This window comes from Dunckerocampus dactyliophorus, chromosome 4, assembly GCF_027744805.1.
Source record: "Dunckerocampus dactyliophorus isolate RoL2022-P2 chromosome 4, RoL_Ddac_1.1, whole genome shotgun sequence".
In the NCBI taxonomy this organism is placed as follows: domain Eukaryota; kingdom Metazoa; phylum Chordata; class Actinopteri; order Syngnathiformes; family Syngnathidae; genus Dunckerocampus; species Dunckerocampus dactyliophorus.
Window position 1 is genome coordinate 26,846,770 of NC_072822.1, and position 14,486 is coordinate 26,861,255.

At 38.8% G+C, this 14,486-nt stretch overlaps 1 protein-coding gene across 4 annotated transcripts in view; it reads right to left on the minus strand.

Annotated features, from left to right (window-relative positions):
• Positions 1-6,519: 6,519 nt before the first annotated feature.
• Positions 6,520-14,486, minus strand: part of unc5db (unc-5 netrin receptor Db) — a 258,492-nt gene continuing 250,525 nt past the window's right edge. For 3 of the 4 annotated variants that reach the window (XM_054772926.1, XM_054772927.1, XM_054772924.1), the window contains one exon: positions 6,520-11,217. In XM_054772926.1, the coding sequence (XP_054628901.1) occupies positions 10,956-11,217 (262 nt within the window). In that variant the 3' untranslated portion in view covers positions 6,520-10,955. The remainder of the gene's footprint in view (positions 11,218-14,486) is intronic. The other variant, XR_008569990.1, reaches the window with a different exon arrangement.

The window sequence follows — 14,486 nt, forward strand, 5'->3', positions numbered from 1 at the left end:
CTGATATTGTGTTGTAATGAGTAGTTATTAATACACTTTACATTATTACTACATACATGTATAGCCTACATTAGTTTTCCAACATTTACAGAATAAACACTGTCGGCTGGCATTAGCAGTTTCGGAAGCTTGCTAACAAAGCAGTTCATTGAGCATCTAATAAAATTATTTTTGGGGTTATTTGCTTAGCCTTCTGACTGTCACTGGCTGAGTGTTGTCCAGCATTTTTGGCTGGATTAGCTGCCGTTTGACTTTGGCACGCCTGCGCAGTGTGATGGAAAGTGGGGAGCCAGCACTGATCTGTACGAAAAAAGTCTGGATAGGCCATTGGTCAATGACTTTTGAAGCCACGCGGCCGCCATATTACCACTCACACGGAACACTTCTCGGACAATGGCTTATGTCAGAACTTGTGATTTGTTAAGTCTGTTGTTAGTTTGTTACCCACTCACACTAAATATAAGCTTAGTCTTCAGACTAACCTCGCACAACAGGTGTGCTTGAGCTTATCAGGACTCGGGTATGATCATTTTTAAAAATTCTGTCGATATCATACCATACCTGAGTCATAACGGCTTTACATAGGGAGCCGTGGGGAAAATGTAAACAAACAACCGCGACTAGACTACTAAATAATTAGCGGTGCTTGCAAATATAAAAAAATACTGGGTAGTTTTTTTGTGAGTGGTAAGATGGCCTCTCACGCGTGCGCTGTGGCGTCAGCGGCTTGCACGGGCGAGTGCGAGGTATGATCTATCCAGATTTTTTTCGTACAGATCAGTGTGTGCCAGACAGTACACTGCACACAGGCATCGCGACTGGCTGCAGGCTGCAATATTACCAGCCAGAGGTGATTGGCGTTGAAAGGCATTTGTCGGCATATGTCGATCATGTACTTTTCCATGGAAGTTGGCCGATATTGATAGGTGGCCGATCAATCGGAGCATCCCTAATTACAACTTAAAATAACAAAATAATATGGTTTTGTTTGTTTCCATAATATTATGACTTTAAAAAGTCTTTCTTTAATAATTAAACGTTAAGCTACTAAAATTATGTTATTTTTCCTCAATATAACGACATTATCCTTGTAAAATTACGTTTTCATATTAGATTACTACTTTTTTCTCTTAATGTTTTGACTTGAGTGCTGATTTTTCCTTTTTTTTGTTTTTTTTTTGCTTTCTTGTTAAATTATATTTTTTTTTATGTGCTGCGGGGCCGCCTGTAGCCCCCGGGCCGCACTTTGGAAACCCCTGATCTAATATAACACAGATTTTTTTAAATGGGCCACAACATGTATGTATTGTAGTTTGACTGGCAGTGATTGTCACTGACAGATCTATGCGGCGACTACAAGATACAACACGAGTGACAGTGGTCCCTGTTTAGCTAGTCCTCCTTTTCCTCGAGTGTTAAAGCAAAAGCCTGCCACACAATGAGTGGGCATAATATAAAAAAAAATGTAGCAACAAAAGAAAATCAACAAAAAATGCACCACAGCAATAGTTCTGTGAGGGCCTGTTTTCAAAGTGACAGCAATTCCTCCTTCTTCTCCAGTCTGGATTATTTTCCCTGATGAAAAATGAAAAAACAAATAACAAAGGTGTAAACATGTCAACATTTGAGCACACATTAAACACAAGAAATATACCTTTCAATGTTATTTTCCACGGCAAAAATAAGATTAACTTGTTTTTGTGCCATGAGCATTTTAAAAACTAGCACAGTAACAGTATGTCTACAGTATAAACAAGGGACAAAAAAGTTTGAAAAAGTTATTACAAAGTCAGTCAAGTCCACCATTTTGAAATAAAATGGCTACAATTGTGAGTTACTTGGTGTATGGAAGCGTCACAGAATGTTTCGATCACTTTGTCAAATGCTGAGGCACGTCTTTTTCAAGGGACATGACTATCAGACTGTGAAGTCTTTTGTCACTCAATTGTTTGACGCAGCCAGGAGTGCAGCCCACACAGTGCACTAAAGGACTTACACATGAGCAGCTGCTTACAGGAGCTTTTAGGGCAACTTGGATGCTTGCCTTCAGGGACGTCATGCACAGACATCTTTGGGTGAACATGCATCCTAGGTATTCCCTGCAAGAAAGTTTCTGGTCACCAGAAGCAAGGTCAGAGGGACAACGCGGACCGGTTTTTCAGTGATGTGGGTGTTCTCTGTATGAACATGTGGAGTGGATTGGACACACTGAAGTGAAGGAAAATTGAAAGAGCTATTATCATACTTAAGTGAATAATAAAAGGTTATATGATTATTATTTAAAGTAGCATTGCTAAGTATTGCTACTGTACATTTTAAAATGTCAACATATTGACGAATACATATCATAGACAATGTCCTTGTCATAAACTCCGTAGAGTCAGCCTTTGGAAAATATTGTCACCCGTCTTTTAACATTATCTTAACGACCAGTCGTCTGCAGCTCACAGATATGCAACCGCCTAGGAAAGGGTGGGCACACCACAGCATCTTAGGCAACATGTGTTTTGTAGTGTACAGTACATAGAATGTTCACACTTTGCAAAGGGGGTAAACTAAGAAAATCAGCAGTGGATCAAATCATCATTTACCCCACCATATTTCCTCAGCCTTTGTATTTCTGCACCATTTACAGTCTCGTGGAATGTGTGTTTTTCAAAGATAAGGCCATAACGTTAAAAACCTCTAAGCCCCAAGTTGCAAGATACTGTAAGACATGACTTTGCATTGAGATGAACTCTGCAGCTTTATGCTGTGTACAGTATCTGTCACGTCCAGGTCATGATCAGTAAACAGAAATATTGATTGACGTTTTGTCAAAATGGGAATATAAACAGTACTCAGAGGGCACAGTTGTGCGATATACCATAACATTGTACAGCATCGGCACCTGACATCTGATCATTTTTATATTTTGATTATTATTTGGTTCCCTCTGAGTCAGAAATTTTGGATTTCTCATGTGTTAGTGTTTCAAACACTAATAAATGTTTGAAAAAAGCAATCAAAAAATAAATGTGTTCACTTAATAAAATGTTTTTTGTTAGATATGAAAGCTATAAAATACGAGTGAAATGAAGTTGTAATTATAAAACACTCCACAGCGACTTTTCTGTGTTTTCCGATCGGCTATCCGTCAAGACACAGGATGATCCTCGGCCTAAACAAAGGTTGTTACTGGTGCTGCGTGCAGTCCAATCACCATCATGCAACATGTGTGAGAGTTGGGTTTAAAGAACAAAAAACATCTTCAAAGGCCTCATCTCCTTCAACTCCACAAAGTGAGCATGGTACATTGAAAGGTGCAAGAAGGTTTTATTCCCTGATGAGAAAAAATGTAACCTTGACGGTCCTAATGACTTCCAGATCCCACCTGAGATGTTTTCCACACAGCACAGTGGAGGGGGTGCCATCATGATCTGGGCTGCTTGTTCCTTCAACGAAACAGTAGAGCTTCAGGTTGTGCAGGGGCATCAAACGGCAGCTTACAGTGTAGAAATGTTTCAGGGGGCATCTCTCACGACTATAGGCCCTCGTCTGTGTCATAATGACTGGGTTTTTCAACAGGACAATGCTGCAGATCACAATTCGCACCTGACAAGGACTTCTTCCAGAGGAATAACCTCACGTTTTTGGACCATCCTGTGTTCCCCTGATCTAAATCCGCTTGAGAACATTTGGCAATGGATGGCAAGGGAAGTTTACAAAAATGAACATCTGCTCCAGACAGTGGATGCCCTCCGTGAAGCCATCTTCACCACCTGGAGCAACATTCCCTCTAGCCTCCTAGAAAGACTGGCATCAAGCATGCCCAAAGCAATTTTTAAGATGATTAACACGAATGACGAAGCTGCTTGGTACTAGTCCTTTTTTGAAAATTCTATTCTATTCTATTTTTTATTTTCAGCTGTTTCAGTTTAATGGTTGTTAATGGCTGACACACATCTAGGGCCCTCAGCCTCAGTACTCCTCCTGTACTCCTGCATTAATAGTACAACAAGAAGTGAGCCGTATTGTACGCTAAACAGAAAATGTACGTCAACCGACGGAAAGTATACCGAAAAACACGCTAACTGGTGCGGACACAATCTGAGTTTCCACTGTATTAGAAACAAAAAAAAAGAATAAAGTTTACTTTTTTGGAAAATTAAGTTGGGGAAAAAATTCATAATATTGTAAAATATTGTCATGTGCGCACGTTGCTGTTTCTGCCGCCATCTGTCGGTCTGTCGGTCTCGCTCATCAGCAATCACTAGGACTCTTATTAAGAGGCGAGATGAAGCCTCATGAGGCTTTGAACCATTTCAGTCAATTGGTCCGAGAAAGGGCCGCGCGGTGAATGAGTGGTTAGCACACAGTCACACAGGCCACACAGTCAGGAGATTGGGAAGATATGGGTTCGAATCTCCGCTGGCCATCTTTGTGTGGAGTTTGCATGTTCTCCCCGTGCGTGCGTGGGTTTTCTCCAGGTACTCCGGTTTCCTCCCACATTCCAAAAGCATGCAAGTTAGGTTAATTAGCCTACATTGTCCATAAGTATGAATGTGAGTGTGAATGGTTGTTTGTCTATATGTGCCCTGCGATTGGCTGTTCAGGGTGTACCCCGCCTTATGCCCAAAATCAGCTGGGATATATATGCATATATGCACTCGTGTGCATGTTAAAATTTCCCTATAATGCGTAACCTTCTGCATGCTAAACTCCTTTACACTCTCTCATTTTCTCCTTGCTGTCGAGTGTGATAATACATGCAAAAGATCCATGCCGAGCTCTTATCAAATGCACTTCTGCCACCTTGTGGCCGTTTTTATGGCTTAAAATTGCTTGAAAAGTGACTTCTTTCTTCTTTTGTTGTGTGCACTTGTGTCATCACCTCTTTTTGCCTCGCACAATATTTTTTAAAAACCTTTCAATATTTCTTTTTTATTGAATGAGTAAATGTTGTTTTCGGAATATATGGCTTTATTTTCATAACATTTTGACTTTATTCCCATAATAAAACTGCATTATTGCTGCTCTGCTGCCGCCTGTCTTCTGTCTCTTGCAGCGCACTGCTGGCTCAGCAGAGGCGGAGCCACCGGTACACACCTGCTGCTAATTACTTACCTGCCTATATAAGCATGACTGTGGGACTTCCTCATTGCCAGATTGTTCCTTGCTCCTCGCCTGATCTCCACACCGCCTTGCCTTGTGTGTCCCTCGTTGTATCTTAGCTTTCTGGTCTTTTTACCTACGTGTTACCATGAGTACATTCCCCTGCTTGGTAGTTCCAGCAGTGGTATTAGTAGTCTCTCTTGTTAAGTATACTTACTTGCTTGGTTCTCAGCAGCGTCTATTGTTATTACTCCTGCTTGGTTTTCAGCAGCGCCCTTAGTTTTATAAATTTTTGCATTTTTCCTGCTATTTTACTTTTTCTAGCAGTGTTTTGTGTTGTCGTTTTTGTGGCTTAGCCCGTTTTTTGTGTGTTTTTTGGACTCTGTACATTTTTGTGTAACGTTGTATTGACTTTTTACTCCTGTGGAGGTATTTTTTGTTTTCAACTTTTTGTTCACTACCGTTTGTGTCATCTCTGCATCTTGGGTTCCAAACACCGGTTTACGCCATTCTTGACATCTATGCTATTAAAATGACATTTTTCTTTGTTAAGTTTGGTTTTCCTCGAAGATCATATTTCTCCTCTCTTATAGAGAAATACTGTATGACGTTTTTGGGTCACAAGTTATTGTTAAGTCTATGCATTATTTTAGCAGTTAGAAAATTGACTAAATCAGCAAATTTTAATATGTGATTTTAAAAATAAAGGGTTTGTACATTCATTCATACTCATAATATTACAGACTTTATTCTCATAAAATTGCCACTTTTTTGCCACGATCCACACATTTAATCTTTCTTCTTGTAAATGTTTTTTTTTTCATAATTCTGACTTTATTTATTATTTATTCTCCTTTATTCCCATAACATTTGGACTTTATTCCCATATCATAACTTTTTCCACAAGCAAATTTTCCAAATATTACCTTATTTGCTGTTGTGTTTTTGTTTCTCATAATGTTGCAAGTTAAAAAAAAACTTTTCATTTCTATTTTCTTTAATATTTCAACGTTATGCTACTTATTTTACTCATAATATTACATTAGTCTAAAAATTATAACTTTTTCTTGTTAGATTGTGTTTTTTGCTTCATATTTTGACTTTATTCTTGTAAAATTACTGCTGGTTTTTCCATTTTTGCTGCTGTTTTTTAAAACTATATTTTGAGAATGTCGTACAGGCCAATAAAATAAACAGCCAAACTAAAATTCAACCTGTCATGACACAAACTGATTGACACTGTAACCCCTTTATTTTTTGAGCAGTGCATTTAGAGAACTATAATGTTGAGGTACATTGTTGAGGCACATTCAACTTGTATATTTTGTGGTGGATTAACATGAAGTAATCATTTTAAAACAAATTGCAATTACAATTGCAAATTGCCACCCTAGATGCACGTTAACAGGGAATAACAAACATGAAACTATTCTGATAACTTTCAACTGTACATTTATTTCCAAAAGGCTGCATATACATTTGCAAATTCTACTGTACAGAAAACATCCACATCCAAAATGTCTATAATTATATATACAATATACCACAAAGCTGCCCTGGCATTACCACACATATAATGTATGTTAAGCACTAGAAAAGCTCTGTAGCCTATTCAATATTATCATTTAAATATATATTTTTTAATGTTTATCAGCGTGTTTTCTTTTTTTTTTTACATCCCCATTTGTACCTTACAAGATTCACCATTGACAGCAGTTAAACAAGGCACAATAATAGTGATGTGAAGCCAAAGGCCATGCGTGGAGCAAAACATAAAACAAAAAAAACATGAAAAGAACCAACTCAGCTTGAAATCAAATCATAAACACAACACTAAACTTTAGTTCCTGAAATAATGTTCGTCTTACACCAAAGCAGTACACACAGTGAGAACACATCGGTGCATGTTTGAAACGTCGAATATGTAAGTCAGTGTTGATGCTCTTGATGCAACATAAACCATCAACAGGCATTGCAAAAGCATAGTATTTCCATTGATGTCTTTCATTGTGTCACAGTTTAAGAGTCAACCAAAGGTTTCACATCATTTACCTGCTAGTAGAAATTGTGTAACGTAGTGATTTGTATGGGTTGGCAATGCATACAGAGGCAACTGAAAAACTATGCATGTTATCCCACTAAACTCATTCACATGTACCACATCAGAGACAGTTCAGTTTAATGAAAGTCATGCCATTATCTGCGATAGTCGAAAAGATCGTACAATGTTGTTCAAAATAGCCAACGGAATATCAGAGTACAGTAAATGTTTTTAAACTGCCTCTTTGGACCAATGGTCACTAGCAGTGTTGCCATATGTTGCTGCGATTGACTGCCGACCAGTCCAGGGTGTAGCCTGATGGGACAGGCTCCAGCTTCTGTGACCCTGAGAAGGATAAGCTGTAGTAGATGGATCAAAGATGGATGGGTGGATGGATCTTTGGACAAATGAAACAAGTTGTTGTGTGATCAGCATCATTTTTCTTGAGAATTGCGTCACGTTCTATATACTCTTTTATATTTATATGTCCTAATCCTAATTATTGTGACTTATTATGATTATGTTAATATAGCACCAGAAATATTGTTCTAACTCACTTTAAATTCATACTAATTTCTAATTTCATACTAAATTTGATGAAATACTGCAATTACTGTTTTAGTTACTTGATTGCCAAAAAGGTTTGTAAAAAAAAAAATGCTCATAATTTCTTCCAACAGTCTGAAAAGTCAGTCAAAAGTCAGTCAAATAACTATTATTATAATATTTAAAGAGCTCATGACACCAAAACACGTTAATATTATTATTTTAGCTGTTCAAAATAACATGGAAAGGCATGTTTCCTGCGTTCGATGTGTGCTCGAATGTTGAAATATTTACCATTTTTTAGGCTTTTTATCAGTCCTTTGGGATACTGGAGAAGGAGGAGCAAGTGACACATTACTACATTCGTACCAATGCTTTCTCAGTTGTTATGGTCCATTTCTGGATGAATTTCTGTTGTTTGTTGTATATATTTTTAATATTATGCCTGCTTGAGTTGAAGGCTTTAGCAGGAGCACCCGAGGAGACAGAGTAAGCTTGTTCACATTTCCAAAAGACGCCATTCGCCGAGTTGGATGCTTGAGCATTTCAGCAAACTTGGAGGGACAATTGTTTCAATACTACCCTGCAAAAAATAAAGTAAAAAAAAACCCCACAAGATTGCCATGGTGGTAGAAGTCAATTCAGATTTCTCCAACTAATATGTGCCATAATAGCCAGCCTCGTGCTGGGCTACTAAAGTGTTCGTAAGGCTTTGTTATGACATGCTAGGCAGCTAATTCAGTACAGTATCTGTTGTAGTTTGCAACAATAAATCCAAAGGTTCGTCTTTGACTGCAGCATCACTACAACTCTTAAAATAATAATATGGGTTTTCATGCCAAATTGCTAGCTAAACAACAATCGCTGTCATTTGTCTTTAGCTCTGTGCAGTGTACATAGAGCTGTCAGTGGCTATCACTGCCAGCAAAACATCATACTCATCACAACGCAATATCAGTGAATGTTATTATTGTGCTGTTGTTGTGTATATGTCACTTTCTTGGATTTGCTGTGTTCAAGGCTGCGTTTGTTTGAATCTGGTTCCCGTAATGTTTTCTGTTCGTGACGTTAAAGCCCAAGAGAGCAGCAATTCAGAAAAATCGCTGGGGGGAGTGTCAAAATCACCACTTCATATCACTTATATTTCATAGTTATTAATCTATGACAGCAGTATGGCAAAAATGTTTTACTAAGTCAGTACTTTCATTTTTTTATTTTTATTTTTTAAAACTTTTTTGTGGTGTCATGAGGCCTTTAAGATGCTTGGGAGTATTCTCATTCATCCAGGTCATTTTATTCTCAGGGCATTGACTCAATTGTAACTGGTCTGTTCTGGCCACCTATTCCAGTTCCACCAGGAGGACACCAAGGCGTTCCCAGGCCAGCTGTGAGACATAATCCCTCCAGCGTGTCCTTGGTCTGCCCCGGGCTTTCTCCTGGCTGGGCATACCTGGAACACCTTACCAGGGAGGCGTCCGGGAGGCTATCTTTCAGGGTGAGTCCAGCCACCCTACGGAGGAAACTCATTTCAGCCGCTTGTATCCGTGATCTCGTTCTTTTGGTCACGACCCAAAGCTCATGACGATAGGTGAGGGTGGAGACATAGATTGACCGGTAAATTGAGAGCTTTCCCTTCCGGCTCAGCTCTCTTCTCTACGACTGTGCGGTACAGCCTAGCCGCCTGTTGACCTCACGCTCCAACCTTCCCTCGCTTGTGAACAAGATCCCGAGATACTTGAACTCCTCCATCTGGGGCAGGACCTCATTCCCAACCTTTAAGAGCTGTCTTATCTAGTATTTGAGCATGAACTGATGAAGCTCGACTGTATCCTAGAACTGATGAATATGAATAGTACAGTTGCAATTGATTCAATGCAATAATTCAATTAAATGCATTACAATGGCATTCAAAATAATAGTAAGAGTGAAATAAACACTAACATTGGATACTTCTGTGAAGTTTTGATAGTATGTATATATTTTTAGTCCAGGTTTTACCTCTCGCCCAGTAAAATTGAGATGAATGGAATTTCATTTGGAGTGCTGATGCTGTCAATGTGACAGCTCTTAATGGTGTAATTGATTGACGGAGGCAGTGATGCACTCCCTACGGCACGAGGGAAATTAAGCTTTACACCTTCTGCCATGTCTGCTATCTCGTTGGTGGAGGAACCTGTTATCTGCGTTGACATGGTTTGAAATCTCACTCCACCAGACAGTCGCTCCGACCATGACTGCTGCAGAACAGATGATATAAATGATGTATGTCTATCAGTCATACCACATACAGCATGTCTTCTGTTTATAATAAAACTAGACCTTTAGGGAATTTTAAGAAATTCATATACAGTAATCCCTCGTTTATCGTGGTTAATTCGTTCCAGAACCGACCGTGATAAGTGACTTTCCTTCTTCATAAATGGAATATGTTCATTGTTAGAGGCTAGAAAACACCCTCTAAACATGAAATAACACCCCAATACTCATCTTTACACTCATACTACCCAATATAGTAGACATAATATGAGAAAATAAGTAATCTAAGGCATACTGTAAATAAGATTTGTGCTTGTGTGTATTGCTGTAAATGTGTGTTGTGGGTGGACCAGAAGTGATGTCGGGGGTTCGGAGTTGAGATTTAGCTTGGCATGAGTTATGGGCTGCAACTGCCCCCTCGGGATGATTGTGCCTGTTGTGAGATAATTCAAACCTGCAATGAAAGCCTGTTGTTCTGGTGATCAAGCCTAGCACTCGTGTCACCGGATGTTACAGTAATATTACTGACACCTGGTGACCAGTGTAGAATACTACATACTATCACAACATCTTTTATGCATGAACATGCTTATTTTACGCAACAAATAGGTCCAATTTGCTTTAATATGCATATTTTCGGACTAATAATGAGCCGTATTCATCCACGAAACAGCATGATTTACTAATTAATATGTATTTTGGAAAAACCGTGATTAAATGACCTTGCAAAAATAGAAGTGCAAAATAGTGAGGGATTACTGTAGTAATTTTTTTTTTGTGTATGTAACCAAAACAAGTATCTTTCATTTCAAATATATCTTGGGGGCAGAGTCCATTCCCCTTTTCTTTTCACACCAATTCAGAAACTGCTAGACAAATTATGTAATTTGAAAAACAAAGTGAAGAAGAAGTTAAATTTGAGGAAAACACACCTCCGCCTGTTGAGATTGATCATTGTGTTGACCTTGAACCAAACCATAATAATTCGAGACTACACAGACATCTTCATGGTTCTCCCTCAGCCTGGATATTGAGATGCAGACTCCTCCGCCTTATGATTTGGAAATGTGCATGTTCCTGTCAGGCTGCCTTTCTGTATTTGATTCAAGTCAGTCTCATGCTCATCCTGGTCCTTGGGGGAACTTTTGGAATGGATCTTGCCAATTTCCTCGAGGGCACTAGCAAGAGAGTCAAGGTCAGCAGTGTTCTGGTGGCGAGCTTCCCACAGGCTCAGTATGACGGCTGATGGACTCGGTTGCTTTGCAAAATAACCCAGGTTTCTGTTGAGGCGGACAGAAAGAGGAATGCATGAAATAGAATAATGGACATTGGGAGTTGGAAAACTGATTACTAGTGTCAGTCAGTCAGTGACTTACGGTATATGAGTTCATTTACAGGATCAGAGAATCCAGAAAACATATTACTCACGAGTACAGAAACTACACTTATTCTTGTAGGTAACTTGTACAGTCTATAGGTTAAAGGAGGATTGGCACCAGCTGCTATACCTGCTCTAAGAACAAACTTGATCAGACTTTCTCTTCTGATAGAACTTACTAAGTTAATATACAGTATGTAGACTAATTTAGACTTCTGATCGAAATTTTAAGACCAGTTGAAAAACTGCAAGAATTGACATTTTGCACTGTTGGATCTTAAGGAGGTTCTAAATGGAGCTTCAAAATGCAAAAAGAAATGGTAGTGAGACAAAAAAACATTTGAGTAAGCAATTTATTTCAAACAACCATGAGACTAAAATAGGCTGTTCATCAGCTGATCAAAGGTTTAAGACCATAGCTTGAAAAACCCACGCCCCCCCATAAAATAGAAATCTTTCAAAAAAGAACTCACTAATGAGTAGCTGCGCCGTTCTTGTTAATCGCCTCAAAAATAGGTCACCCAACAATATGACTTGAGGTGAGAGAGTACATCTATGGGTGAGTAAAGTGGATAAATCAGTTGAAAAGTTAGTGTGTGACTTTGGGGGGCGATAAACTGTAACTACAATAGTGGGAGTGGAACCAGGCAGCATGAACACTACATTCAAATGAGTTGAAATCTGGCACTGATACTGGCAGGACTTTCCACTACTAATTTACCGCCAGACCTACTCCCCAGCCGTTGCCACGGGGACGGCAGATGTAAACAAAGCCCAGTGGAGTGGATTTATTGAGCTGTGAAAAGCTTTCAGTCAGACAGAGGAAGTCACGCTTATGGTGAGAAAGGAGATCCTGGATGAAATGACCCTTGCTTGTGAGTCAGCATATGTTGAGCAGACCAAAGCTGACAGCGGTGTTGTCGTGTTTGACAGGAGCAGTAGCCGACCTAATTAGGCTGGATAATGCATTGCCATCTGCAGTCTGGTTGGTGTTTCTGCAATGGCTGTGGGAGGTGGACCAGAAAGATTGTATTGCTGTGGAGTTGTTGGCAAACAATGTCCGGGTGGTGGTGCAACGCTGGTGCGGGGAAGCCGGAGAAAGTCAGCGGCAGTGTACCGGTGTAGACCGGCCACAGGATGATGGCTGAACATGACCAGGAGCGTCCAGATGTAACGTTTGCTACCCAAATCGCAATCTGCACAACGGCTAAGTTGATGAATAGAGCAGGGGACTCAGCACCACCAGAGCAGGATAGCAAGTGCTAACAAGTGCTAAGTCCACACACACAAACAGACATCGGAGTGATCACTGAATTGCCACTGATCCAGGGATAGGTGAGTGTAACAATACACATATGAGAGCAGCTACACAATCCCATTGGGCCAGAAGCCCACAAAAACACAAAATAATTTTAAAAACATTTAAAAGCAGCAGCAAGTCACGGCAGCATCCACTCAAGCGGAAGTCGTAATATTAGGGCTGCAGTTAACGCAGGAATTTCCTTTAACGGCACAAATTTTTTGACCTGTGATTAACGTGCGCACATCCTGTTTGACCCTCGGCCCACACCGGAGTTTGAGGAAACGCAGCGGTGTGGCAGTTGACGTGGAGCCACAAGCGGGAACAAATATTGAGCAGAAATGGAAAAAGAAAAGGGTATTTTCAATGGTGCGTTTCGCTTCAAAGACCTGGCAGTTGACTCTCTCCACAAGACCAAAGTTACTTGTATCTACTGTCGCTGTGAGATGAGTTGTCATGGACTACGTCGAGTCTCAAATGCCAGAGAGAAGAGAGAAGGTACTGCAGCACTGCAGGTATTTTTTATTGCCATTTATACAGTGGTACCTTGGCATACGAGTGCCCCAACTAACGAGTGATTTTTAGATGCTGGTCATTTCTCGGCTGATTTTTTGCTTTGAATTGATCAAATTTGGGTTACGAGCTGCTAGTTACCAGCAGGCATAGCTGGGGACTGCTTTTTTGGGGCTTGTGTCAGTGTGACGAAGGCGCAAGTCAGAGAGCACACACACAACGCTCAATGAGAAGATAGTAAAGGCTTGTGAAGGAATTTATTAGAGTTAGTTATTAGTTATTATTATTATTTATTAGCCATTTATTAGCGTTTGTGCTTGAACTGCCGTGTTTGTCAAAGATTAATAAAAGTTGCATGTTGAAAGACCCACGCTGTCATACTTCCATGTTGTTGAAATGGCCAGACAAAGAAAAGAGTGTTTATGTGTGTGTAAGAGTGTTTGGAAGTGAAGTATAAGCTATAGCCTGACTGCACCACAGTATATGGGTGCTAGTAGTTCTGTGAACTACTGACTGTTCTTGAGCACTCTATTTTTCTTAAGTTGTCAATATTTAGTTTTCTAACACCCTGTTTTCATTTCAGTTAGTTGGTGAGTGTTTTTGCAAACCTTTATTTGTAATGTTAGTCAATTATATTGATATTTGAGTGATGGACAGTTAACCTTAGCAATGTCTACAATGAGGTCCCTTTTGTATTGAGCTCTTTAAAAAACCAGAATGTTTAATAAACAACAATTTGCACACAGCCAACACATTATCCAGTCTCTTTTAAGAGGTGTATTAAAAACTTTAAAATGATCTTTTATTAGGTCCACTTATTATAGATAAAAAGCATCATCTATCTGTGACTAATTACAAGTTAACTATGAACAAAATGTGATTAATCACTATTAAATATTTTTTTGACAATGTACACGCACATATATATATGTGTATATATATATATATATATACGTATATATATATATATATATATATATATATGTGTATATATATATATGAACTATGAACAAAATGTGATTAATCACTATTAAATATTTTTTTGACAATGTACACGCACATATATATATGTATATATATATATATATATATATATATATATATATACGTATATATATATATATATATATATATATATATATATATATATATATATATATATATATATATATATATATATACACACACACACATATATATATATATATATATATTTATATATATATATATATATATATATATATATATGTATATATAAATTTATATTTATATTTATATACGGCCGCACGGTGGTCTAGTGGTTAGGAGATCAGGAAGACCTAGGTTTGCATGTTCTCACCGTGCGTGCGTGGGTTTTC